Below are 25,360 nucleotides of genomic sequence, written 5' to 3' on the forward strand. Positions count from 1 at the left end.
GAGGGTGAGTGAGTGAGGAGTGAGGGTGCTGACGGAGGGTGCTCTGTGTTACAGACATTCACTGCCTGGTGTAACTCCCACTGGGAGTGAGTGAGGGTGAGTGAGTGAGGGTGAGTGAGTGAGGAGTGAGGGTGCTGACGGAGGGTGCTCTGTGTTACAGACATTCACTGCCTGGTGTAACTCCCACTGTGAGTGAGTGAGGGTGAGTGAGTGAGGAGTGAGGGTGCTGACGGAGGGTGCTCTGTGTTACAGACATTCACTGCCTGGTGTAACTCCCACTGTGTGAGTGAGTGAGGGTGAGTGAGTGAGGGTGAGTGAGTGAGGAGTGAGGGTGCTGACGGAGGGTGCTCTGTGTTACAGACATTCACTGCCTGGTGTAACTCCCACTGTGTGAGTGAGTGAGTGAGGGTGAGTGAGTGAGGGTGAGTGAGTGAGGAGTGAGGGTGCTGACGGAGGGTGCTCTGTGTTACAGACATTCACTGCCTGGTGTAACTCCCACTGTGAGTGAGTGAGGGTGAGTGAGTGAGGGTGAGTGAGGGTGAGTGAGTGAGGGTGAGTGAGTGAGGGTGAGTGAGTGAGGAGTGAGGGTGCTGACGGAGGGTGCTCTGTGTTACAGACATTCACTGCCTGGTGTAACTCCCACTGTGTGAGTGAGTGAGGGTGAGTGAGTGAGGGTGAGTGAGTGAGGAGTGAGGGTGCTGACGGAGGGTGCTCTGTGTTACAGACATTCACTGCCTGGTGTAACTCCCACTGTGTGAGTGAGTGAGGGTGAGTGAGTGAGGGTGAGTGAGTGAGGGTGAGTGAGTGAGGAGTGAGGGTGCTGACGGAGGGTGCTCTGTGTTACAGACATTCACTGCCTGGTGTAACTCCCACTGTGAGTGAGTGAGGGTGAGTGAGTGAGGGTGAGTGAGGGTGAGTGAGTGAGGGTGAGTGAGTGAGGGTGAGTGAGTGAGGAGTGAGGGTGCTGACGGAGGGTGCTCTGTGTTACAGACATTCACTGCCTGGTTTAACTCCCACTGTGTGCGTGAGTGAGGGTGAGTGAGTGAGGGTGAGTGAGTGAGGAGTGAGGGTGCTGACGGAGGGTGCTCTGTGTTACAGACATTCACTGCCTGGTGTAACTCCCACTGTGTGAGTGAGTGACGGTGAGTGAGTGAGGGTGAGTGAGTGAGGGTGAGTGAGTGAGGGTGAGTGAGTGAGGAGTGAGGGTGCTGACGGAGGGTGCTCAGTGTTACAGACATTCACTGCCTGCTGTAACTCCCACTGTGTGCGTGAGTGAGGGTGAGTGAGTGAGGGTGAGTGAGTGAGGAGTGAGGGTGCTGACGGAGGGTGCTCTGTGTTACAGACAGTCACTGCCTGGTGTAACTCCCACTGTGTGAGTGAGTGAGGGTGAGTGAGTGAGGGTGAGTGAGTGAGGGTGAGTGAGTGAGGAGTGAGGGTGCTGACGGAGGGTGCTCTGTTTTACAGACATTCACTGCCTGGTGTAACTCCCACTGTGAGTGAGTGAGGGTGAGTGAGTGAGGGTGAGTGAGTGAGGGTGAGTGAGTGAGGAGTGAGGGTGCTGATGGAGGGTGCTCTGTGTTACAGACATTCACTGCCTGGTGTAACTCCCACTGTGAGGAGTGAGGGTGAGTGAGTGAGGAGTGAGGGTGCTGACGGAGGGTGCTCTGTGTTACAGACATTCACTGCCTGGTGTAACTCCCACTGTGAGTGAGTGAGGGTGAGTGAGTGAGGAGTGAGGGTGCTGACGGAGGGTGCTCTGTGTTACAGACATTCACTGCCTGGTGTAACTCCCACTGTGAGTGAGTGAGGGTGAGTGAGTGACGGTGAGTGAGAGAGGGTGAGTGAGTGAGGGTGAGTGAGTGAGGGTGAGTGAGTGAGGAGTGAGGGTGCTGACGGAGGGTGCTCTGTGTTACAGACATTCACTGCCTGCTGTAACTCCCACTGTGTGCGTGAGTGAGGGTGAGTGAGTGAGGGCGAGTGAGTGAGGAGTGAGGGTGCTGACGGAGGGTGCTCTGTGTTACAGACATTCACTGCCTGGTGTAACTCCCACTGTGTGAGTGAGTGAGGGTGAGTGAGTGAGGGTGAGTGAGTGAGGAGTGAGGGTGCTGATGGAGGGTGCTCTGTGTTACAGACATTCACTGCCTCGTGTAACTCCCACTGTGAGTGAGTGAGGGTGAGTGAGTGAGGGTGAGTGAGTGAGGGTGAGTGAGTGAGGAGTGAGGGTGCTGACGGAGGGTGCTCTGTGTTACAGACATTCACTGCCTGGTGTAACTCCCACTGTGAGTGAGTGAGGGTGAGTGAGTGAGGGTGAGTGAGTGAGGGTGAGTGAGTGAGGAGTGAGGGTGCTGATGGAGGGTGCTCTGTGTTACAGACATTCACTGCCTCGTGTAACTCCCACTGTGAGTGAGTGAGGGTGAGTGAGTGAGGGTGAGTGAGTGAGGGTGAGTGAGTGAGGAGTGAGGGTGCTGACGGAGGGTGCTCTGTGTTACAGACATTCACTGCCTGGTGTAACTCCCACTGTGTGAGTGAGTGAGGGTGAGTGAGTGAGGAGTGAGGGTGCTGACGGAGGGTGCTCTGTGTTACAGACATTCACTGCCTGGTGTAACTCCCACTGTGTGAGTGAGTGAGGGTGAGTGAGTGAGGAGTGAGGGTGCTGACGGAGGGTGCTCTGTGTTACAGACATTCACTGCCTGGTGTAACTCCCACTGTGTGAGTGAGTGAGGGTGAGTGAGTGAGGGTGAGTGAGTGAGGAGTGAGGGTGCTGACGGAGGGTGCTCTGTGTTACAGACATTCACTGCCTGGTGTAACTCCCACTGTGTGCGTGAGTGAGGGTGAGTGAGTGAGGGTGAGTGAGTGAGGAGTGAGGGTGCTGACGGAGGGTGCTCTGTGTTACAGACATTCACTGCCTGGTGTAACTCCCACTGTGTGAGTGAGTGACGGTGAGTGAGTGAGGGTGAGTGAGTGAGGGTGAGTGAGTGAGGAGTGAGGGTGCTGACGGAGGGTGCTCTGTGTTACAGACATTCACTGCCTGCTGTAACTCCCACTGTGAGTGAGGGTGAGTGAGTGAGGGTGAGTGAGTGAGGGTGAGTGAGTGAGGAGTGAGGGTGCTGATGGAGGGTGCTCTGTGTTACAGACATTCACTGCCTGGTGTAACTCCCACTGTGAGTGAGTGAGGGTGAGTGAGTGAGGAGTGACGGTGCTGACGGAGGGTGCTCTGTGTTACAGACATTCACTGCCTGGTGTAACTCCCACTGTGAGTGAGTGAGGGTGAGTGAGTGAGGGTGAGTGAGTGAGGGTGAGTGAGTGAGGAGTGAGGGTGCTGACGGAGGGTGCTCTGTGTTACAGACATTCACTGCCTGGTGTAACTCCCACTGTGAGTGAGTGAGGGTGAGTGAGTGAGGGTGAGTGAGTGAGGAGTGAGGGTGCTGACGGAGGGTGCTCTGTGTTACAGACATTCACTGCCTGGTGTAACTCCCACTGTGTGAGTGAGTGAGGGTGAGTGAGTGAGGGTGAGTGAGTGAGGGTGAGTGAGTGAGGAGTGAGGGTGCTGACGGAGGGTGCTCTGTGTTACAGACATTCACTGCCTGGTGTAACTCCCACTGTGAGTGAGTGAGGGTGAGTGAGTGAGGGTGAGTGAGGATGAGTGAGTGAGGGTGAGTGAGCGAGGGTGAGCGAGGGTGAGTGAGTGAGGATGAGTGAGGGTGAGTGAGTGAGGGTGAGTGAGTGAGGAGTGAGGGTGCTGACGGAGGGTGCTCAGTGTTACAGACATTCACTGCCTGGTGTAACTCCCACTGTGAGTGAGTGAGGGTGAGTGAGTGAGGGTGAGTGAGTGAGGAGTGAGGGTGCTGACGGAGGGTGCTCTGTGTTACAGACATTCACTGCCTGGTGTAACTCCCACTGTGTCAGTGAGTGAGGGTGAGTGAGTGAGGGTGAGTGAGTGAGGGTGAGTGAGTGAGGAGTGAGGGTGCTGACGGAGGGTGCTCTGTGTTACAGACATTCACTGCCTGGTGTAACTCCCACTGTGAGTGAGTGAGGGTGAGTGAGTGAGGAGTGAGGGTGAGTGAGTGAGGGTGAGTGAGTGAGGAGTGAGGGTGCTGACGGAGGGTGCTCTGTGTTACAGACATTCACTGCCTGGTGTAACTCCCACTGTGAGTGAGTGAGGGTGAGTGAGTGAGGAGTGAGGGTGCTGACGGAGGGTGCTCTGTGTTACAGACATTCACTGCCTGGTGTAACTCCCACTGTGAGTGAGTGAGGGTGAGTGAGTGAGGGTGTGTGAGTGAGGAGTGAGGGTGCTGACGGAGGGTGCTCTGTGTTACAGACATTCACTGCCTGGTGTAACTCCCACTGTGAGTGAGTGAGGGTGAGTGAGTGAGGGTGAGTGAGTGAGGAGTGAGTGAGTGAGGGTGAGTGAGTGAGGAGTGAGGGTGCTGACGGAGGGTGCTCTGTGTTACAGACATTCACTGCCTGGTGTAACTCCCACTGTGAGTGAGTGAGGGTGAGTGAGTGAGGGTGAGTGAGTGAGGAGTGAGGGTGCTGACGGAGGGTGCTCTTTGTTACAGACATTCACTGCCTGTTGTAACTCCCACTGTGAGTGAGTGAGGGTGAGTGAGGAGTGAGGGTGCTGACGGAGGGTGCTCTGCGTTACAGACATTCACTGCCTGGTGTAACTCCCACTGTGAATGAGTGAGGGTGAGTGAGTGAGGGTGAGTGAGTGAGGAGTGAGGGTGCTGACGGAGGGTGCTCTGTGTTACAGACATTCACTGCCTGGTGTAACTCCCACTGTGAGTGAGTGAGGGTGAGTGAGTGAGGAGTGAGGGTGCTGACGGAGGGTGCTCTGTGTTACAGACATTCACTGCCTGGTGTAACTCCCACTGTGTGAGTGAGTGAGGGTGAGTGAGTGAGGGTGAGTGAGTGAGGAGTGAGGGTGCTGACGGAGGGTGCTCTGTGTTACAGACATTCACTGCCTGGTGTAACTCCCACTGTGTGAGTGAGTGAGTGAGGGTGAGTGAGTGAGGGTGAGTGAGTGAGGAGTGAGGGTGCTGACGGAGGGTGCTCTGTGTTACAGACATTCACTGCCTGGTGTAACTCCCACTGTGAGTGAGTGAGGGTGAGTGAGTGAGGGTGAGTGAGGGTGAGTGAGTGAGGGTGAGTGAGTGAGGGTGAGTGAGTGAGGAGTGAGGGTGCTGACGGAGGGTGCTCTGTGTTACAGACATTCACTGCCTGGTGTAACTCCCACTGTGTGAGTGAGTGAGGGTGAGTGAGTGAGGGTGAGTGAGTGAGGAGTGAGGGTGCTGACGGAGGGTGCTCTGTGTTACAGACATTCACTGCCTGTTGTAACTCCCACTGTGAGTGAGTGAGGGTGAGTGAGTGAGGAGTGAGGGTGCTGACGGAGGGTGCTCTGTGTTACAGACATTCACTGCCTGGTGTAACTCCCACTGTGTGCGTGAGTGAGGGTGAGTGAGTGAGGGTGAGTGAGTGAGGAGTGAGGGTGCTGACGGAGGGTGCTCTGTGTTACAGACATTCACTGCCTGGTGTAACTCCCACTGTGAGTGAGTGAGGGTGAGTGAGTGAGGGTGAGTGAGTGAGGGTGAGTGAGTGAGGAGTGAGGGTGCTGACGGAGGGTGCTCTGTGTTACAGACATTCACTGCCTGGTGTAACTCCCACTGTGTGCGTGAGTGAGGGTGAGTGAGTGAGGGTGAGTGAGTGAGGAGTGAGGGTGCTGACGGAGGGTGCTCTGTGTTACAGACATTCACTGCCTGGTGTAACTCCCACTGTGTGCGTGAGTGAGGGTGAGTGAGTGAGGGTGAGTGAGTGAGGGTGAGTGAGTGAGGGTGAGTGAGTGAGGAGTGAGGGTGCTGACGGAGGGTGCTCTGTGTTACAGACATTCACTGCCTGGTGTAACTCCCACTGTGAGTGAGTGAGGGTGAGTGAGTGAGGGTGAGTGAGGGTGAGTGAGTGAGGGTGAGTGAGTGAGGGTGAGTGAGTGAGGAGTGAGGGTGCTGACGGAGGGTGCTCTGTGTTACAGACATTCACTGCCTGGTGTAACTCCCACTGTGTGAGTGAGTGAGGGTGAGTGAGTGAGGGTGAGTGAGTGAGGAGTGAGGGTGCTGACGGAGGGTGCTCTGTGTTACAGACATTCACTGCCTGTTGTAACTCCCACTGTGAGTGAGTGAGGGTGAGTGAGTGAGGAGTGAGGGTGCTGACGGAGGGTGCTCTGTGTTACAGACATTCACTGCCTGGTGTAACTCCCACTGTGTGCGTGAGTGAGGGTGAGTGAGTGAGGGTGAGTGAGTGAGGAGTGAGGGTGCTGACGGAGGGTGCTCTGTGTTACAGACATTCACTGCCTGGTGTAACTCCCACTGTGAGTGAGTGAGGGTGAGTGAGTGAGGGTGAGTGAGGATGAGTGAGTGAGGGTGAGTGAGCGAGGGTGAGCGAGGGTGAGTGAGTGAGGATGAGTGAGGGTGAGTGAGTGAGGGTGAGTGAGTGAGGAGTGAGGGTGCTGACGGAGGGTGCTCAGTGTTACAGACATTCACTGCCTGGTGTAACTCCCACTGTGAGTGAGTGAGGGTGAGTGAGTGAGGGTGAGTGAGTGAGGAGTGAGGGTGCTGACGGAGGGTGCTCTGTGTTACAGACATTCACTGCCTGGTGTAACTCCCACTGTGTCAGTGAGTGAGGGTGAGTGAGTGAGGGTGAGTGAGTGAGGGTGAGTGAGTGAGGAGTGAGGGTGCTGACGGAGGGTGCTCTGTGTTACAGACATTCACTGCCTGGTGTAACTCCCACTGTGAGTGAGTGAGGGTGAGTGAGTGAGGAGTGAGGGTGAGTGAGTGAGGGTGAGTGAGTGAGGAGTGAGGGTGCTGACGGAGGGTGCTCTGTGTTACAGACATTCACTGCCTGGTGTAACTCCCACTGTGAGTGAGTGAGGGTGAGTGAGTGAGGAGTGAGGGTGCTGACGGAGGGTGCTCTGTGTTACAGACATTCACTGCCTGGTGTAACTCCCACTGTGAGTGAGTGAGGGTGAGTGAGTGAGGGTGTGTGAGTGAGGAGTGAGGGTGCTGACGGAGGGTGCTCTGTGTTACAGACATTCACTGCCTGGTGTAACTCCCACTGTGAGTGAGTGAGGGTGAGTGAGTGAGGGTGAGTGAGTGAGGAGTGAGTGAGTGAGGGTGAGTGAGTGAGGAGTGAGGGTGCTGACGGAGGGTGCTCTGTGTTACAGACATTCACTGCCTGGTGTAACTCCCACTGTGAGTGAGTGAGGGTGAGTGAGTGAGGGTGAGTGAGTGAGGAGTGAGGGTGCTGACGGAGGGTGCTCTTTGTTACAGACATTCACTGCCTGTTGTAACTCCCACTGTGAGTGAGTGAGGGTGAGTGAGGAGTGAGGGTGCTGACGGAGGGTGCTCTGCGTTACAGACATTCACTGCCTGGTGTAACTCCCACTGTGAATGAGTGAGGGTGAGTGAGTGAGGGTGAGTGAGTGAGGAGTGAGGGTGCTGACGGAGGGTGCTCTGTGTTACAGACATTCACTGCCTGGTGTAACTCCCACTGTGAGTGAGTGAGGGTGAGTGAGTGAGGAGTGAGGGTGCTGACGGAGGGTGCTCTGTGTTACAGACATTCACTGCCTGGTGTAACTCCCACTGTGTGAGTGAGTGAGGGTGAGTGAGTGAGGGTGAGTGAGTGAGGAGTGAGGGTGCTGACGGAGGGTGCTCTGTGTTACAGACATTCACTGCCTGGTGTAACTCCCACTGTGTGAGTGAGTGAGTGAGGGTGAGTGAGTGAGGGTGAGTGAGTGAGGAGTGAGGGTGCTGACGGAGGGTGCTCTGTGTTACAGACATTCACTGCCTGGTGTAACTCCCACTGTGAGTGAGTGAGGGTGAGTGAGTGAGGGTGAGTGAGGGTGAGTGAGTGAGGGTGAGTGAGTGAGGGTGAGTGAGTGAGGAGTGAGGGTGCTGACGGAGGGTGCTCTGTGTTACAGACATTCACTGCCTGGTGTAACTCCCACTGTGTGAGTGAGTGAGGGTGAGTGAGTGAGGGTGAGTGAGTGAGGAGTGAGGGTGCTGACGGAGGGTGCTCTGTGTTACAGACATTCACTGCCTGTTGTAACTCCCACTGTGAGTGAGTGAGGGTGAGTGAGTGAGGAGTGAGGGTGCTGACGGAGGGTGCTCTGTGTTACAGACATTCACTGCCTGGTGTAACTCCCACTGTGTGCGTGAGTGAGGGTGAGTGAGTGAGGGTGAGTGAGTGAGGAGTGAGGGTGCTGACGGAGGGTGCTCTATGTTACAGACATTCACTGCCTGGTGTAACTCCCACTGTGAGTGAGTGAGGGTGAGTGAGTGAGGGTGAGTGAGTGAGGGTGAGTGAGTGAGGAGTGAGGGTGCTGACGGAGGGTGCTCTGTGTTACAGACATTCACTGCCTGGTGTAACTCCCACTGTGTGCGTGAGTGAGGGTGAGTGAGTGAGGGTGAGTGAGTGAGGAGTGAGGGTGCTGACGGAGGGTGCTCTGTGTTACAGACATTCACTGCCTGGTGTAACTCCCACTGTGTGCGTGAGTGAGGGTGAGTGAGTGAGGGTGAGTGAGTGAGGGTGAGTGAGTGAGGGTGAGTGAGTGAGGAGTGAGGGTGCTGACGGAGGGTGCTCTGTGTTACAGACATTCACTGCCTGGTGTAACTCCCACTGTGAGTGAGTGAGGGTGAGTGAGTGAGGGTGAGTGAGGGTGAGTGAGTGAGGGTGAGTGAGTGAGGGTGAGTGAGTGAGGAGTGAGGGTGCTGACGGAGGGTGCTCTGTGTTACAGACATTCACTGCCTGGTGTAACTCCCACTGTGTGAGTGAGTGAGGGTGAGTGAGTGAGGGTGAGTGAGTGAGGAGTGAGGGTGCTGACGGAGGGTGCTCTGTGTTACAGACATTCACTGCCTGTTGTAACTCCCACTGTGAGTGAGTGAGGGTGAGTGAGTGAGGAGTGAGGGTGCTGACGGAGGGTGCTCTGTGTTACAGACATTCACTGCCTGGTGTAACTCCCACTGTGTGCGTGAGTGAGGGTGAGTGAGTGAGGGTGAGTGAGTGAGGAGTGAGGGTGCTGACGGAGGGTGCTCTGTGTTACAGACATTCACTGCCTGGTGTAACTCCCACTGTGAGTGAGTGAGGGTGAGTGAGTGAGGGTGAGTGAGTGAGGGTGAGTGAGTGAGGAGTGAGGGTGCTGACGGAGGGTGCTCTGTGTTACAGACATTCACTGCCTGGTGTAACTCCCACTGTGAGTGAGTGAGGGTGAGTGAGTGAGGGTGAGTGAGTGAGGGTGAGTGAGTGAGGAGTGAGGGTGCTGACGGAGGGTGCTCTGTGTTACAGACATTCACTGCCTGGTGTAACTCCCACTGTGAGTGAGTGAGGGTGAGTGAGTGAGGAGTGAGGGTGCTGACGGAGGGTGCTCTGTGTTACAGACATTCACTGCCTGGTGTAACTCCCACTGTGTGCGTGAGTGAGGGTGAGTGAGTGAGGGTGAGTGAGTGAGGAGTGAGGGTGCTGACGGAGGGTGCTCTGTGTTACAGACATTCACTGCCTGGTGTAACTCCCACCTGCGAAAGGCCGGGACCCAGATCGAGAACATTGAGGAGGATTTCCGCAACGGCCTCAAACTCATGTTACTGCTGGAGGTCATCTCAGGTCAGCACCGCCCCAGGCCATTCGGCCCCTCTCCCCCAGCCTATCCCACAGGGCACCGCACCAGGCCATTCGCCTCTCTCCCCCAGGGCACCGTGCCAGGCCATTCAGCCCCTCTCCCCAGGGCACCACGCCAGGCCATTCAGCCCCTCTCCCCCAAGGCACCGCACCAGGCCATTCGGCCCCTCTCCCACAGGGCACCGCACCAGGCCATTCAGCCCCTCTCCCCGGGCCTCTCCCCCAGTGCACCACACCAGGCCATTCGGCCCCTCTCCCACAGGGCACCGCACCAGGCCATTCGGCCCCTCCCCCGGGCCTCTCCCACAGGGCACCTTACCAGGCCATTCAGCCCCCTTCCCCAAGCCTGTCCCACAGGATGTGTATCAGTCTGCGCGTTTCCCAACCTGTTATGTGTCCCGGTGGGGGTGGGGGTGGGGCGGTGGGTCCTGATTGGGGCTGGGGAGGCTGTTCGGGCCGCGTGGTGGGGGCTAGCAGGCTCTCCTTGTGTTTGCAGGAGAACGGCTCCCGAAACCCGACAAAGGGAAGATGCGATTCCACAAGATCGCCAACGTGAACAAGGCTCTGGACTACATCGCCAGCAAGGGGGTCAAGCTGGTCTCGATCGGGGCTGAAGGTAGGCGACTGAACCCCCCCCCACCCCTCCCCTCCCTCCCCCTCCAGCCTCACGCACACCCTCCTTCTCCTCCTCCTCCCCCCCTCACACACACCAGGCACTGCTCGGCTGCCAGAGGCATCGCACGTTCCCCTTCGTTGAACCCCGACCCCCCCCCCATCCTTCCCAAACCCTCCCCCTCAACCCCAGACGGTGACCCTCCCTCCTCCCTCCACCCCCTGCCTCCCTCGGCTCCTCCTGTCCCAATGTCAGTAACGTTGCCTCTTCCTGTGCAGAAATTGTGGACGGGAATTTGAAGATGACTTTGGGGATGATCTGGACCATCATCCTTCGCTTCGCCATCCAGGACATTTCGGTGGAAGGTGAGGCCAATGGCCATGCAGCAATTGGGCTGGATTCGTGAGCAGTGATTGGTCAGCCTCACTGAGGGTGGGGGGAGGGGCTGGGCGTGGCTGGTGTGTGCGATAAGTCTGAGGGTTGTGATTGGATGAAATTCAAGATCAATGGTTATAGACGATCACTGATTGGATGGGTCAGGGCTCAGGCTTGGGGAGGGGTCAGGGTTAGGGTTGGGTTGGGGTTGGGGGTTAGGGTTTAGTAAGGGGTCAGGGTTAGGGTTGGGTTTGGGTTGGGGTCAACGTTTAGGATGGGGTCAGGTTTAGGGTTGGGTTTGGGTTGGGGTTAGGGTTTAGGATGGGGTCAGGGTTAGGGTTGGGTTTGGGTTGGGGTTAGGGTTTAGGATGGGGTCAGGGTTAGGGTTTAGGATGGGGTCAGGGTTAGGGTTGGGTTTGGGTTGGGGTCAGCGTTAGGGTTGGGTTTGGGTTGGGGTTAGGGTTTAGGATGGGGTCAGGGTTAGGGTTGGGTTTAGGGTTTAGGATGGGGTCAGGGTTAGGGTTGGGTTTGGATCGAGATCTGGTCAGGGTCAGGATGGGGGTTAGGGTTAGGTTCATGGTTAGGGTTAGGTTCAGGGTCAGGGTTGAGGGTTAGATTTAGGGTTAGGGTTAGGGTTATGGTTGGGGTTAGATTTCGGGTTAGGGTTAGGTTCAGGGTTAGATTTAGGGTTAGGTTTAGGGTTAGGTTCAGGGTTAGGGTTAGGGTTAGGGTTGGGGTTAGATTTAGGGTTAGGGTTGGGGTTAGATTTAGGGTCAGGTCTAGGGTTAGGGTTAGGGTTATGGCTGGGGTTAGATTTCGGGTTAGGTTCAGGGTCAGGGTTAGGGTTAGATTTAGGGTTAGGGTTTGGGTTAGGGTGGGGTTAGATTTAGGGTTAGGGTTAGGTTCAGGGTTAGATTTAGGGTTAGGTTCAGGGTTTGGGTTAGGGTTAGGTTCAGGGTTAGGGTTAGGGTTAGGGTTAGGGTTAGATTTAGGGTTAGGTTCAGGGTTAGGGTTAGGGTTATGTTCAGGGTCAGGATTAGGTTCCACTTGAGGGTTAGAGTTGGGGTTAGTGTCGGGGTGTGATGGAGGGTTAGGGTTAGGGTTAGTGTTGGGTTTGGGGGTGGGGCTGGGGTTGAGGTTAGGGTTAGGGTGGGGGTGTGTTGGAGGTTGTTCTGATTAATTCGGGTGGCCTCCCATTGGATAGTATGTTCCCTATCCCTGCGATAGGGTTAGGGTTAGGGTTAGGGTTAGGGTTAGGGTTATGGCTGGGGTTAGATTTCGGGTTAGGTTCAGGGTCAGGGTTAGGGTTAGATTTAGGGTTAGGGTTTGGGTTAGGGTGGGGTTAGATTTAGGGTTAGGGTTAGGTTCAGGGTTAGATTTAGGGTTAGGTTCAGGGTTAGATTTAGGGTTAGGTTCAGGGTTAGGGTTAGGGTTATGTTCAGGGTCAGGATTAGTTTCCACTTGAGGGTTAGAGTTGGGGTTAGTGTGGGGGTGTGATGGAGGGTTAGGGTTAGGGTTAGTGTTGGGGTTGGGGGTGGGGCTGGGGTTGAGGTTAGGGTTAGGGTGGGGGTGTGTTGGAGGTTGTTCTGATTAATTCGGGTGGCCTCCCATTGGATAGTATGTTCCCTATCCCTGCAGTGACATACCCTGGGTGGAAGGAGTTTGGGGCTGAGAGAATGGTCCAATGGGATGGACTGGGGGTTGTCCCTGTACCTCCACACTGGTGACTTGTCGAGGTTTCTCCTGGTGAGGAGGTGTTGGACAATGATCATGTCCGTGATAAATGTGGCGTCCGTTAGAGAGACCGAGAGGAGACTGGGAGAGACGTAGCTCCAGGGAGGTCCTGCACTGGTGAGGTGTTTCCAGTGACCAGTGCTAAAGGATGGTAATGGGATACCCACAAATCACAGGGAGAAGCCTTTATGTCGGAATTAGCCTGAAGTAGGTGGTACAGCAGTTGGGGGAAACCCATGATATCGAGGGAGACCTGAGGCCTATGTGGTCAGGCTGTGCAGTGCGGTTACCATGGTGACCCACGCCCTACGACCTGTCTTTCAGAAACCTCAGCCAAGGAAGGCCTCCTGCTTTGGTGCCAGCGTAAGACAGCTCCTTACCGCAACGTCAACGTACAGAATTTCCACATCAGGTAAAGGGGCACCGGCACTGGTATGGCCATGGGGTGGGGGGTGGGGTGTGGGGGGGGGTGGGGAGAGGGGATAGGGATGCCACCCCATCTTCCACAGCACACCACACCAACACCTGCCCCAATCCCACACTCTATCCCAACCGTACTCCCCAACCCACATCACATTCCCTCACCCACAACCCAACGCAAAATCTCTTCACTCCTCACTCACTCACCCTCACTCACTCACCCTCACTCACTCACCCTCACTCCTCACTCACTCACCCTCACTCACTCACTCCTCACTCACTCACCCTCACTCACTCACTCACTCACCCTCACTCACTCACCCTCACTCACTCACTCACCCTCACTCACCCTCACTCACTCACACTCACTCACTCACCCTCACTCACTCACCCTCACTCACTCACAGTGGGAGTTACACCAGGCAGTGAATGTCTGTAACACAGAGCACCCTCCGTCAGCACCCTCACTCCTCACTCACTCACTCACCCTCACTCACTCACCCTCACTCACTCACAGTGGGAGTTACACCAGGCAGTGAATGTCTGTAACACAGAGCACCCTCCGTCAGCACCCTCACTCCTCACTCACTCACCCTCACTCACTCACCCTCACTCACTCACAGTGGGAGTTACACCAGGCAGTGAATGTCTGTAACACAGAGCACCCTCCATCAGCACCCTCACTCCCCACTCACTCACCCTCACTCACTCACCCTCACTCACCCTCACTCACTCACCCTCACTCACTCATTACGGGAATGGGTGTGAATGAGGGAGCTGAGGAGAGGCTGAGGGAGATAGGGATAGGGTTGGTCAGTGACTAAGCTGCCTTCATTTTCTCTCTGTCTCTCTCTCTCTGTCTCTGTCTCTGTCTCTGTCTGTCTCTCGGAAGTTGGAAGGATGGACTCGCATTGTGCGCTCTCATCCACCGACACAGGCCTGACCTCATCGATTACTCTAAACTTAGAAAGGTCCTCCATTTCCTTCTCCATCTGATCCGCTCGGGTGACCCAACGGTCAAACACATCAATGGGGTCTTGTCAAGGAGAGAGGGAAGGAGGGAGAGAGGAGAGGATAGAGAGAGAGAGTGTGCGTGAGGGAAGGATAGAGAGAGAGGAGAGGACAAAGAGAGAGAGAGTGTGTGGGGGAAGGACAGAGAGAGAGGAGAGGATAAAGAGAGAGAGTGTGTGGGGGGGAAGGATAGAGAGAGAGGGGAGGGTACAGAGAGGGAAGGAGGGAGAGAGGAGAGGATAGAGAGAGAGTGTGTGTGGGGAAGGACAGAGAGAGAGGAGAGGACAAAGAGAGAGAGAGTGTGGGGGGGAAGGATAGAGAGAGAGGGGAGGGTACAGAGAGGGAAGGAGGGAGAGAGGAGAGGATAGAGAGAGAGAGTGTGTGGGGGGAGAATAGAGAGAGGGAAGGAGGGAGAGAGGAGAGGATAGAGAGAGAGTGTGTGTGTGGGGGAAGGATAGAGAGACGGGGGAGGATAGAGAGAGGGAAGGATAGATCAATGGATAGAGAAATGACAAGGTAAAGAGATGAATGGATAGAGACAGAAAGATAGACATTCAATGGATAGAAATAACAAGAGAGAAACATGGAGGGATAGAAAGATTGCAAGGATGGAGAGATCAAAGGATAGAGAGAGATGGGTGGCTCGCTGGATAGAGAGATGGGTGCAGAGGTGGATAGAGAGATGGGTGCAGAGGTGGATGGGTGGAAGGGTAGAGAGGTTCCTGCTGGGTCAGGGACATGATGGGCTGGGATCAGCCTGATCAGAGAACCAGGTTAGAGGGGCTGAATGGCCTGCTCCTTTACTGCCTGTGAGCCTATGTATTCCTGGGGTGGCCTTGATCCTCTGGAAGTTTCTCGAAGGGCTGGGTGGGGTCAGAACTGAGCACAAAGCTCCCAGGAGATTCCCCCCTGTGGGAGGGGGAGTGTGAAGTGGGGTGGGGGGGTCACATTGGGGAGTGAGCTGTGCTCAGGTGGATATTACTGACGGATTGGTAAGGCCTGGGGAGGGAGGCTCTCACTCTCTCCGATCATCCCCTTCCACACTCACTCTCTCTCTCTCTCTGTCTCCCAGGATGATCCCATTGGGAACTTAAACCAGGCCTTTGAGGTCGCTGAAAAATACCTGGATATTCCCAAAATGTTGGACGCTGAAGGTGACGCCTCTCCATCCCCCTCCCACTCTCTGTCCATCTCTCTCTCTCTCTCTCTCTCTCCATCTCCTTCCCCCCTCGCTCCATCAATTTATATCTTCGTTTCTATCTCCATCGTCTATCTCCTTCCCTCTCTCTCCATCTCCCTCCCAATCTCTCTCTCTCTCCATCTCCCTCCCTCCCTCTCTCTCTCCATCTCCCTCCCTATCTCTCTCTCTCCATCTCCCTCCCAATCTCTCTCTCTCTCCATCTCCCTCCCTCCCTCTCTCTCTCCATCTCCCTCCCAATCTCTCTCTCTCTCCATCTCCCTCCCTCCCTCTCTCTCTCCATCTCCCTCCCAATCTCTCTCTCTCTCCATCTCCCTCCCTCCCTCTCTCTCCATCTCCCTCCCCCTCTCTCTCCATCTCCCTCCCTCCCTCTCTCTCTCCATCTCCCTCCCTCCCTCTCTCTCTCCATCTCCCTCCCTCTCTCTCTCCATCCCTCCCTCCCTCTCTCTCTCCATCTCCCTCCCTCTCTCTCTCTCCATCTCCCTCCCTCCCTCTCTCTCTCCATCTCCCTCCCTCTCTCTCTCCATCTCCCTCCCTCCCTCTCTCTCTTCATCTCCCTCCCAATCTCTCTCTCTATCTCCCTCCTCTCTAACTCCATCCCCCCATTGCCATCTCTCTCCTTTGGTCTATCTCCATCTCCCTCTCTCTACCTCCATCTCCTTCCCTCTCTCTCTCCATCTCCCTCTATACCTCCATCTCCAATCCTGCTCCCTTGCTCTTTTTTCCAATCCCCCTCTCTCTCTTTCTTCTATCCTCCCCTCTCGATCTCCACCTCCTTCCATCTCTCTGTTTTCACCCCCTCCCTCTCTCTGTCTCTCTATCTCAGCAGTGGGTGGTATGAACATAGCAAAGGAGCCACTCGGCCCCTCAGTCTGATACTCCTACCCACTCTCCGCGTCATCACCCCACCGCGGCCAGGACCTTACCCATCTCAGGGTGGTCACCAGGACATTCCCGGGGACTCCGACCCCTCCCACCTTTCCCAGGAAGCAGCCGAGTGATCATCCCATGAGCTGGCTCTGGAGGTTGGGAGGTCCGTCCCTTCTGCACGTACAGAGATGGGAACGCCATGCCTAACGTCTCAGATGTGGCCTCACCCACGGGCCTGGACGAAGGGCCCATCTCTCTGTCCCCATCCCGTTCCCCTGGCGATGACCCTCGCTCTCAGCTTCCCGGTCACTCGTGGAGAATCCCAGCTCGTTCCGTTCCCACAGTGTGCGCTGTCAGGGGGAAGGGGAAAGGTGGGTGAGGAGTGGGAACACACAACTGGCTTCCTCTAACGCTCACTCTATGCCTCTGCCCTCCCCTCCCTCTGTGTCCCTCCCTGCTCCCCTCAGACATCGTTAACACACCAAAGCCGGACGAGAAAGCTATCATGACCTACGTCTCGTGTTTCTATCACGCTTTTGCTGGGGCTGAACAGGTAAGGTCCCATCAGCTGCTACTGACAGGTCGCTGCTGGGAGACGGGGATTCGCCTCAGGACCTCAGGGAGGGTGACCACCCACCGATAGCAGCCAGGGGATCGTTCACATTCCACCTCCCTCAGCACTGACCCCCCGACAGCACCCACTCCCTCAGCACTGACCCTCCGACAGCACCCGCTCCCTCAGCACTGACCCTCCAACAGTGCCCACTCCCTCAGCACTGACCCTCTGACAGTGCCTGCTCCCTCAGCACTGACCCTCCGACAGTGCCCGCACCCTCAGCACTGACCCTCTGACAGTGCCCACTCCCTCAGCACTGACCCTCTGACAGTGCCTGCTCCCTCAGCACTGACCCTCCGATAGTGCCCGCTCCCTCAGCACTGACCCTCCGACAGTGCCCGCTCCCTCAGCACTGACCCTCCGACAGTGCCCACTCCCTCAGCACTGACCCTCCGACAGTGCCCACTCCCTCAGCACTGACCCTTTGACAGTGCCTGCTCCCTCAGCACTGACCCTCTGACAGTGCCCGCTCCCTCAGCACTGACCCTCCGACAGTGCCCGCTCCCTCAGCACTGACCCTCCGACAGTGCCCACTCCCTCAGCACTGACCCTCCGACAGCGCCCGCTCCCTCAGCACTGACCCTCCGATAGTGCCCACTCCCTCAGCACTGACCCGGGGGGTGACCGGGTGTGTCTCTCTGACAGTCGCCGCTCTGTCGGGGTGACCACACAAGGTGAAAGGTCAGTCTGAGATGGTCAATCCCTTGGTGGTCATTGTGGGAAGGCTCCGGGTGAGAGGGTCAGTGTCTCTCTGAGTGACCACTCGGCCCTGGGCCCTTCTCAAACCCAAATAGGAACTGATTCTGGAATGTTCCATCGATTTTCCCTCCGGGAGGTTCCTGGGCTGTTTTGTCAGGGGGTGGGCGACCGGGGGCTGGTGGAGGGGAGTGCGGAGGGTGGTCTAATGGCCTGTGCAGCGCGGGTGGGTATCTGAGGCCTTCTGTAGTCGATAATCCAGGCTGTGGTCTTGTTCTGTCTGACTAGGCCGAGACTGCAGCCAATCGGATTTGCAAAGTGCTCGCCGTGAACCAGGAAAATGAGAAACTGATGGAGGAGTACGAGAAACTCGCGAGTGAGGTAGGTACCCTCGAGGGAGGGAGGTAGGTCGCCTCGAGGGAGGGAGGTAGCCTTGAGGGAGGGAGGAAGGTACCCTCGAGGGAGTGAGGGAACCTCCAGGGAGTGAGGGAATCTCGAGGGAGGTAGGTACCCTCGAGGGAGCGAGGTAGGTTGCCTCAAGGGAGGGAGGTAGCCTTGAGGGAGGGAGGAAGTTACCCTCGAGGGAGTGAGGGAACCTCGAGGGAGTGAGGGAATCTCGAGGGAGGTAGGTACCCTCAAGGGAGCGAGGTAAGTCGCCTCGAGGGAGGGAGGGAACCTCGAGATGGGGAGGGACTCTTGAGGGAGGGTTAGGGACCCGTGATGGAAGGAGGGAGGTAACCTTGAGGGATGGAGGGAGGTAGCCTCGAGGGAGGGTTAGCGATGGAAGGAGGGAGGTAGCCTCGAGGGAGGGTTAGCGACGGAAGGAGGGAGGTAGCCTCGATGGACCGAGGTAACCTCAAGGGAGGGAGGGAACGACGAGAGAGTGAGGGATCTCGAGGGACGGAGGGACACTCGAGGGAGGGAGGTAACCTCAAGGGAGGTAGGTACCCTCGTGGGAGGGCGGGATCCTCGAGGGAGGGATGTACGCTCGAGGGAGATGAGTACCCTTGAGAAAGGGAGGTCCCCTCGAGGGGTGTCGGTAACTTCGAGGGAGTGAGGTTCCATGAGTGAGGGGGCTTTCCTCGAGGGAGGGAGGGAGGGTGTTGGCATGGGATTATCAAAACCCAGTGCCCATTCAGCCCCTCCTCCAGCCTCTCACATAGGAGGCCATTCAGCCCCTTCTCTAGCCTGTCCCACAGGAACAGCAGGAGGCCATTCAGCCCCTTCTCTAGCCTGTCCCACAGGAACAGCAGGAGGCCATTCAGCCCCTCCTCCAGCCTGTCCCACAGGAACAGCAAGAGGCCATTCAGCCCCCTGCTGGACGCTCTTGGCCAGGAGGAAGCCGTTCAGTCCCTCTCACGCCTCTCTCTCCCCTCTCTCCCTGCAGCTGCTGGAATGGATCCGCCGGACGATCCCCTGGCTGGAGAACCGGATCCCGGAGAAGACGATGAGGGCCATGCAGCAGAAACTGGAGGATTTCCGGGATTACCGGAGGGTCCACAAGCCGCCCCGGGTGCAGGAGAAGTGCCAGCTGGAGATTAACTTCAACACCCTGCAGACCAAACTGCGGCTCAGCAACCGGCCAGCCTTCATGCCCTCCGAGGGCAAGATGGTGTCTGTACGTATAGAGGGGCCTCCGGGGACAGGGAGGGGAGAGGGGAGGGGGTTTGTGGGGGAGGGGGGGATCCGGTATATCACAGACCCCCCCCCATCCAGGCTCCCATCCCAAACCCTCCCACCAAACCGCCCATCAACGTGACCTTCTCAAAATGGCCGCCTTGGCCACGGTGTTTCCCAACCCAAGATGGCGGAGATGAGCTTCCTGGGTCGTCGTCAGGGCCGGAGCTGAGCCTCCCAAGGGCGTGTGGGTGGGGGGGTGGTGGGGGAGGCAGGGATTTGGTTCCCATTCCCTTGGAACGTCATAGGAGCACCAGGAGGCCATTGGACCCCTCTGGGGGCTCCCATGTTCGATTCGACCGAGCGCAAACCAATGGCAGCCGGAACCCCACTCCCCTCCAATACCCCTCAACGCACTTCCCTCATCGATCAGAACCCTCCCGAAATTGGCCTTGAGTATCTCCAGCGACCACCCCTTCCTCCCCTCTTTGGGGGAGAGAATGCTACAGATTCTAATCCCTCCCCCCACCCCTCCCCCAACCTCCTCAGGGAGATGAAATTCCTCCTCTTCCTCCTCTCCGTCCCCAATGGGAGATCCCTCATTCTGAGAGTGTGTGTCTCCCCCTCCCACCCCCCCCCCCCCCACCCCATCACCCACCCACTCCCCGAGGCTGGGGGAGGAAGCATCCTCTGCCCCTGTCACCACCTCCCCCCTCCTCACCCCGGTCAGCACCTCACCCATCTCAGGATGGCCACATTCCCAAAGGCTCCCACCTTCCCTCCATCCCCCGAGGAGGTAGAGGGGGAGCGCCCGCGCGGAGCGTGCGCCGGATGTGGCCTGGACGGTTTCGGGTAAATCCTGCCCCACGTTGAGATGCCAGTGGCCTGGCATTAAACCATGACCCACCCCCCCCCCCGGCTCTGATCTCAAACACTCGCTTCGTTGGGTATTAACCTGACATCAGTCCGTGTTCTCATTCACCCAGATCCCTCTGCCCCTCAATATTCTCTCCCTCCCCGGCCAGCTAACGTCCCGCTCTTCTCCATGCCCTATCCCACCCCAGTCTCACTGCTCTCACCCTCCCCCCCCCCTCACGCATTGCGGGGAGGGGGACAGTTGCTAACTTTCCCCGTGTTGGCCTGACCCCCTTCTCTCCAGGGCGACAGCGAGGAAGGGGAAGGTTAAAATCCGGGGGACCCTCGTTGATTGGAATCGTCTTATCCTGCCCCCCCCCCCCCCCTCGCCCTCTCAACACGGCCTCCCCTCCCTTCCATCTGCCCACCAGGACATTGCAAACGCTTGGAAAGGTTTAGAGCAAGTGGAGAAGGGTTACGAGGAGTGGCTGTTAACGGAGATCCGGCGATTGGAGAGACTGGACCACCTGGCAGAGAAATTTAAACAGAAATGTGCTCTTCATGAAGCTTGGACGGCAGGTAGGTGACTCCCAGCTCATACAGTCTGACCCCTGACTCCCCCTACACACTGACCCCTGAACTCCAACACACACTGACCCCTAAACCCCAACACACACTGACCCCTGAACTCCAACACACAGTGACCCCTGAACCCCAACACACACTGACCCCTAAACCCCAACACACACTGACCCCTGAACCCCAACACACACTGACCCCTAAACCCTAACACACACTGACCCCTGACTCCCCCACACACTGACCCCTAAACCCCAACACACACTGACCCCTGAACCCCAACACACACTGACCCCTAAACCCCAACACACACTGACCCCTGAACCCCAACACACACTGACCCCTGACTCCCCCACACATACTGACCCCTAAACCCCAACACACACTGACCCCTGAACCCCAACACACACTGACCCCTAAACCCCAACACACACTGACCCTTGAACCCCAACGCACACTGACCCCTGAACCCCAACACACACTGACCCCTAAACTCCAACACACACTGACCCCTAAACCCCAACACACACTGACCCCTAAACCCCAACACAGTGACCCCTGAACCCCAACACACACTGACCCTTGAACCCCAACACACACTGACCCCTGAACCCCAACACACACGGACCCTTGAACCCCAACGCACACTGACCCCTGAACCCCAACACACACTGACCCCTAAACTCCAACACACACTGACCCCTAAACCCCAACACACACTGACCCCTGAACCCCAACACACACTGACCCCTAAACCCCAACACACACTGACCCCTGAACCCCAACACACACTGACCCCTAAACCCCAACACACACTGACCCCTGAACCCCAACACACACTGACCCCTAAACCCTAACACACACTGACCCCTAAACGCCAACACACACTGACCCCTGAACCCCAACAGTGACCCCTGAACCCCAACACGCACTGATCCCTAAACCCCAACACACACTGACCCCTGAACCCCAACACACACTGACCCTTGAACCCCAACACACACTGACCCCTAAACCCCAACACACACTGACCCCTGAACTCCAACACACAGTGACCCCTGAACCCCAACACACACTGACCCCTAAACCCCAACACACAGTGACCCCTGAACCCCAACACACACTGACCCCTGAACCCCAACACACATTGACCCCTGACTCCCCCACACACTGACCCCTGAACCCCAACACACACTGACCCCCTAAACCCCAACACACTGACCCCTGAACCCCAACACACACTGACCCCTAAACCCCAACACACTGACCCCTGAACCCCAACACACACTGACCCCTAAACCCCAACACACACTGACCCCTGAACTCCAACACACACTGACCCCTAAACCCTAACACACACTGACCCCTAAACGCCAACACACACTGACCCCTGAACCCCAACAGTGACCCCTGAACCCCAACACGCACTGACCCCTAAACCCCAACACACACTGACGTCTGAACCCCAACACACACTGACCCCTGAACCCCAACACACACTGACCCCTGAACCCCAACACAGTGACCCCTGAACCCCAACACACACTGACCCCTAAACTCCAACACACACTGACCCCTGAACCCCAACACACACTGACCCCTAAACCCCAACACACTCTGACCCCTGAACCCCAACACACACTGACCCCTGTCTCAACAACGAAGAGGGTTCCCTCAGATTACAACAGGATCTGGACCAGATGGGCCAATGGGCTGAGAAGTGGCAGATGGAGTTTAATTCAGATAAATGTGAGGTACTGCATTTTGGGAAAGCCAATCTTAGCAGGACTTATACACTTAATGGTAAGGTCCTGGGGAGTGTTGCTGAACAAAGAGACCTTGGAGTGCAGGTTCATAGCTCCTTGAAAGTGGAGTCGCAGGTAGATAGGATAGTGAAGAACGCTTTTGGTATGCTTTCCTTTATTGGTCAGAGTATTGAGTACAGGAGTTGGGGGGGTCATGTCGCGGCTGTACAGGACATTGGTTAGGCCACTGTTGGAATATTGTGTGCAATTCTGGTCTCCTTCCTATCGGAAAGATGTTGTGAAACTTGAAAGGGTTCAGAAAAGATTTACAAGGATGTTGCCAGGGTTGGAGGGTCTGAGCTACAGGGAGAGGCTGAACAGGCTGGGGCTGTTTTCCCTGGAACGTCGGAGGCTGAGGGGTGACATTATAGAGGTTTATAAAATTATGAGGGGCATGGATAGGATAAATAGACAAAGTCTTTACTCTGGGGTGGGGGGAATCCAGACCTAGAGGGGTATAGGTTTAGGGTGAGAGGGGAAAGATATAAAAGGGACCTAAGGGGCAACTTTTTCACACAGAGGGTGGTACGTGTATGGAATGAGCTGCCAGAGGATGTGGTGGAGGCTGGTACAATGACAACATTTAAGAGGCATCTGGATGGGTATATGAATAGGAAGGGTTTGGGGGGATATGGGCCGGGGGCTGGCAGGTGGGACTAGATTGGGTTGGGATATCTGGGTCAGCATGGACGGGTTGGGCCGAAGGGTCTGTTTCCATGCTGTACATCTCTATGACTCTGTGACTCTCCGTCCCTCTCCCTGACCCTGTCTCTCCTTCTCCCTGATCGTGTTCCCCTCTGTGCCTGACCCCACCCCCCCTCTCTCTCTCTCTCTGTGTGACCCCACCCCTCTCTCTCTCTGTGTGACCCCACCTCTCTCTCTCTCTCTGTGTGACCCCACCTCTCTCTCTCTCTCTCTCTGTGCCTGACCCCACCTCTCTCTCTCTCTGTGTGACCCCACCTCTCTCTCTCTCTCTCTGTGTGACCCCACCTCTCTCTCTCTCTCTCTCTGTGTGACCCCACCTCTCTCTCTCTGTGCCTGACCCCACCTCTCTCTCTCTCTCTCTCTGTGTGGCCCCACCTCTCTCTCTCTCTCTCTCTGTGCCTGACCCCACCTCTCTCTCTCTGTGTGACCCCACCTCTCTCTCTCTCTCTCTCTGTGCCTGACCCCACACCTCTCTCTCTCTCTCTCTGTGTGACCCCACCTCTCTCTCTCTCTCTCTCTGTGTGACCCCACCTCTCTCTCTCTGTGCCTGACCCCACCCCTCTCTCTCTCTCTCTCTCTCTCTGTGTGGCCCCACCTCTCTCTCTCTCTCTCTCTGTGCCTGACCCCACCTCTCTCTCTCTCTGTGTGACCCCACCTCTCTCTCTCTCTCTCTGTGCCTGACCCCACACCTCTCTCTCTCTCTCTCTGTGTGACCCCACCTCTCTCTCTCTCTCTGTGCCTGACCCCACCTCTCTCTCTCTCTGTGTGACCCCACCTCTCTCTCTCTCTCTCTGTGCCTGACCCCACCCCTCTCTCTCTCTCTCTGTGTGACCCCACCCCCTCTCTCTCTCTCTGTGTGACCCCCCCCTCTCTCTCTCTCTCTGTGCCTGACCCCACCCCTCTCTCTCTCTCTCTGTGTGACCCCACCCCCCTCTCTCTCTCTCTCTGTGACCCCATCTCTCTCTCTCTCTCTCTGTGCCTGACCCCACCCCTCTCTCTCTCTCTCACTCTCTCTCTCTCTCTCTCTCTCTGTGTGACCGGGTTGGTGTCCCTGTCTCCCCCAGGAAAGGAGGACATGTTGATGAGGAAGGATTATGAGTCAGCCACCCTGATGGAGATCCGCGCCCTCATGAGGAAACACGAGGCGTTTGAGAGTGACCTAGCTGCTCACCAGGACCGTGTGGAGCAGATCGCAGCCATTGCCCAGGAGCTCAAGTAGGAACCGGGAAAGCTCCCTCTACACAGCTTGGCTCTCCGGGAAAGCTCCCTCTACCGGCAACTGCCCCACGCCCCCACCACACCACCCCAGGAAAGCTCCCTCTACACAGCTTGGCTCTCCGGGAAAGCTCCCTCTACCGGCAACTGCCCCACGCCCCCCCCCCCCACCCCCACACCACCCCAGGAAAGCTCCCTCTACAGAGCCTGCTCTCTGGGAAAGCTCCCTCTACCGGCTGTGGGATCTCCCTGTGCCCCGTGTCTGGGATCTCCCTGTGCCCCATGTCTGGGATCTCCCTGTGCCCCGTGCTGTGAGATCTCCTTGTGCCCCATGTCTGGGATCTCCCTGTGCCCCATGCTGTGGGATCTCCCTGTGCCCCGTGCTGTGGGATCTCCCTGTGCCCCGTGTCTGGGATCTCCCTGTGCCCTGTGCTGTGGGATTTCCCTGTGCCCCGTGTCTGGGATCTCCCTGTGCCCCGTGCTCACGCCCCTGTGTTGTGACCCGTGTCTGGGATCTCCCTGTGCCCCATGCTGTGGGATCTCCCTGTGCCCAGTGCTCACGCCCCTGTGTTGTGCCCCATGCTCACGCCCCTGTGTTGTGCCCTGTGCTCACGCCCCTGTGTTGTGCCCCGTGCTGTGGGATCTCCCTGTGCCCCGTGCTCACGCCCCTGTGTTGTGCCCCGTGCTGTGGGATCTCCCTGTGCCCCGTGCGCACGCCCCTGTGTTGTGGGATCTCCCTGTGCCCCGTGCTCACGCCCCTGTGTTGTGCCCCGTGTCGGATCTCCCTGTGCCCCGTGCTGTGCGATCTCCCTGTGCCCCGTGCTCACGCCCCTGTGTTGTGCCCCGTGCTGTGGGATCTCCCTGTGCCCCGTGCTGTGGGATCTCCCTGTGCCCTGTGCTCACGCCCCTGTGTTGTGCCCACAGTGAGCTGGATTATCACGATGCTGTCAGTGTGAACACACGGTGCCAGTCTATCTGTGACCAATGGGACACTCTGGGCACCCTCACCCAGAAACGCAGGGACGCCCTCGAGGTAGGTCAGACCCCCCCCACCCTCACCCCCACACCCACCTCACACCCACCCTCACCCCCACTGTCACCCTCACCCTCACCCCCATCCCCACACCACCCAACACCCACCCTCACCACCCCAGCCCCCCCACACCCACCCTCACCCTCACCCCCACCCCACCCGACACCGACCTCACCCCCATCCCCACCCCACACCCACCCTCACCCCCACCCTCACCCCCACCCCCAACCTCACCCGCACCCTCACCCGCACCCTCACCCGCACCCTCACCCCCACCCCACCCACACCCCCACCCGCACCCTCACCCCCATCCCCACCCTCACCCTCACCCACACCCTCATCCAGAAATGCAGGG

The 25,360-nt window shown here is 57.2% G+C and overlaps 1 protein-coding gene across 1 annotated transcript in view; it reads left to right on the plus strand.

Moving 5' to 3' along the window:
* The window catches only part of LOC132814614 (alpha-actinin-2), an 87,174-nt gene that overhangs the window by 43,932 nt on the left and 17,882 nt on the right, over window positions 1-25,360 (plus strand). Inside the window, exons 2-13 of the mRNA XM_060823547.1 lie at window positions 9,534-9,648; window positions 10,160-10,279; window positions 10,555-10,641; window positions 12,710-12,797; window positions 13,698-13,776; window positions 14,889-14,970; window positions 16,352-16,437; window positions 17,485-17,577; window positions 18,584-18,814; window positions 20,100-20,247; window positions 23,822-23,972; window positions 24,897-25,005. Coding sequence (XP_060679530.1) covers window positions 9,534-9,648; window positions 10,160-10,279; window positions 10,555-10,641; window positions 12,710-12,797; window positions 13,698-13,776; window positions 14,889-14,970; window positions 16,352-16,437; window positions 17,485-17,577; window positions 18,584-18,814; window positions 20,100-20,247; window positions 23,822-23,972; window positions 24,897-25,005 — 1,389 coding nt within the window. The remainder of the gene's footprint in view (window positions 1-9,533; window positions 9,649-10,159; window positions 10,280-10,554; window positions 10,642-12,709; window positions 12,798-13,697; window positions 13,777-14,888; window positions 14,971-16,351; window positions 16,438-17,484; window positions 17,578-18,583; window positions 18,815-20,099; window positions 20,248-23,821; window positions 23,973-24,896; window positions 25,006-25,360) is intronic.

The sequence above is a fragment of the Hemiscyllium ocellatum genome, unplaced genomic scaffold (assembly GCF_020745735.1).
Source record: "Hemiscyllium ocellatum isolate sHemOce1 unplaced genomic scaffold, sHemOce1.pat.X.cur. scaffold_877_pat_ctg1, whole genome shotgun sequence".
In the NCBI taxonomy this organism is placed as follows: Eukaryota; Metazoa; Chordata; class Chondrichthyes; order Orectolobiformes; family Hemiscylliidae; genus Hemiscyllium; species Hemiscyllium ocellatum.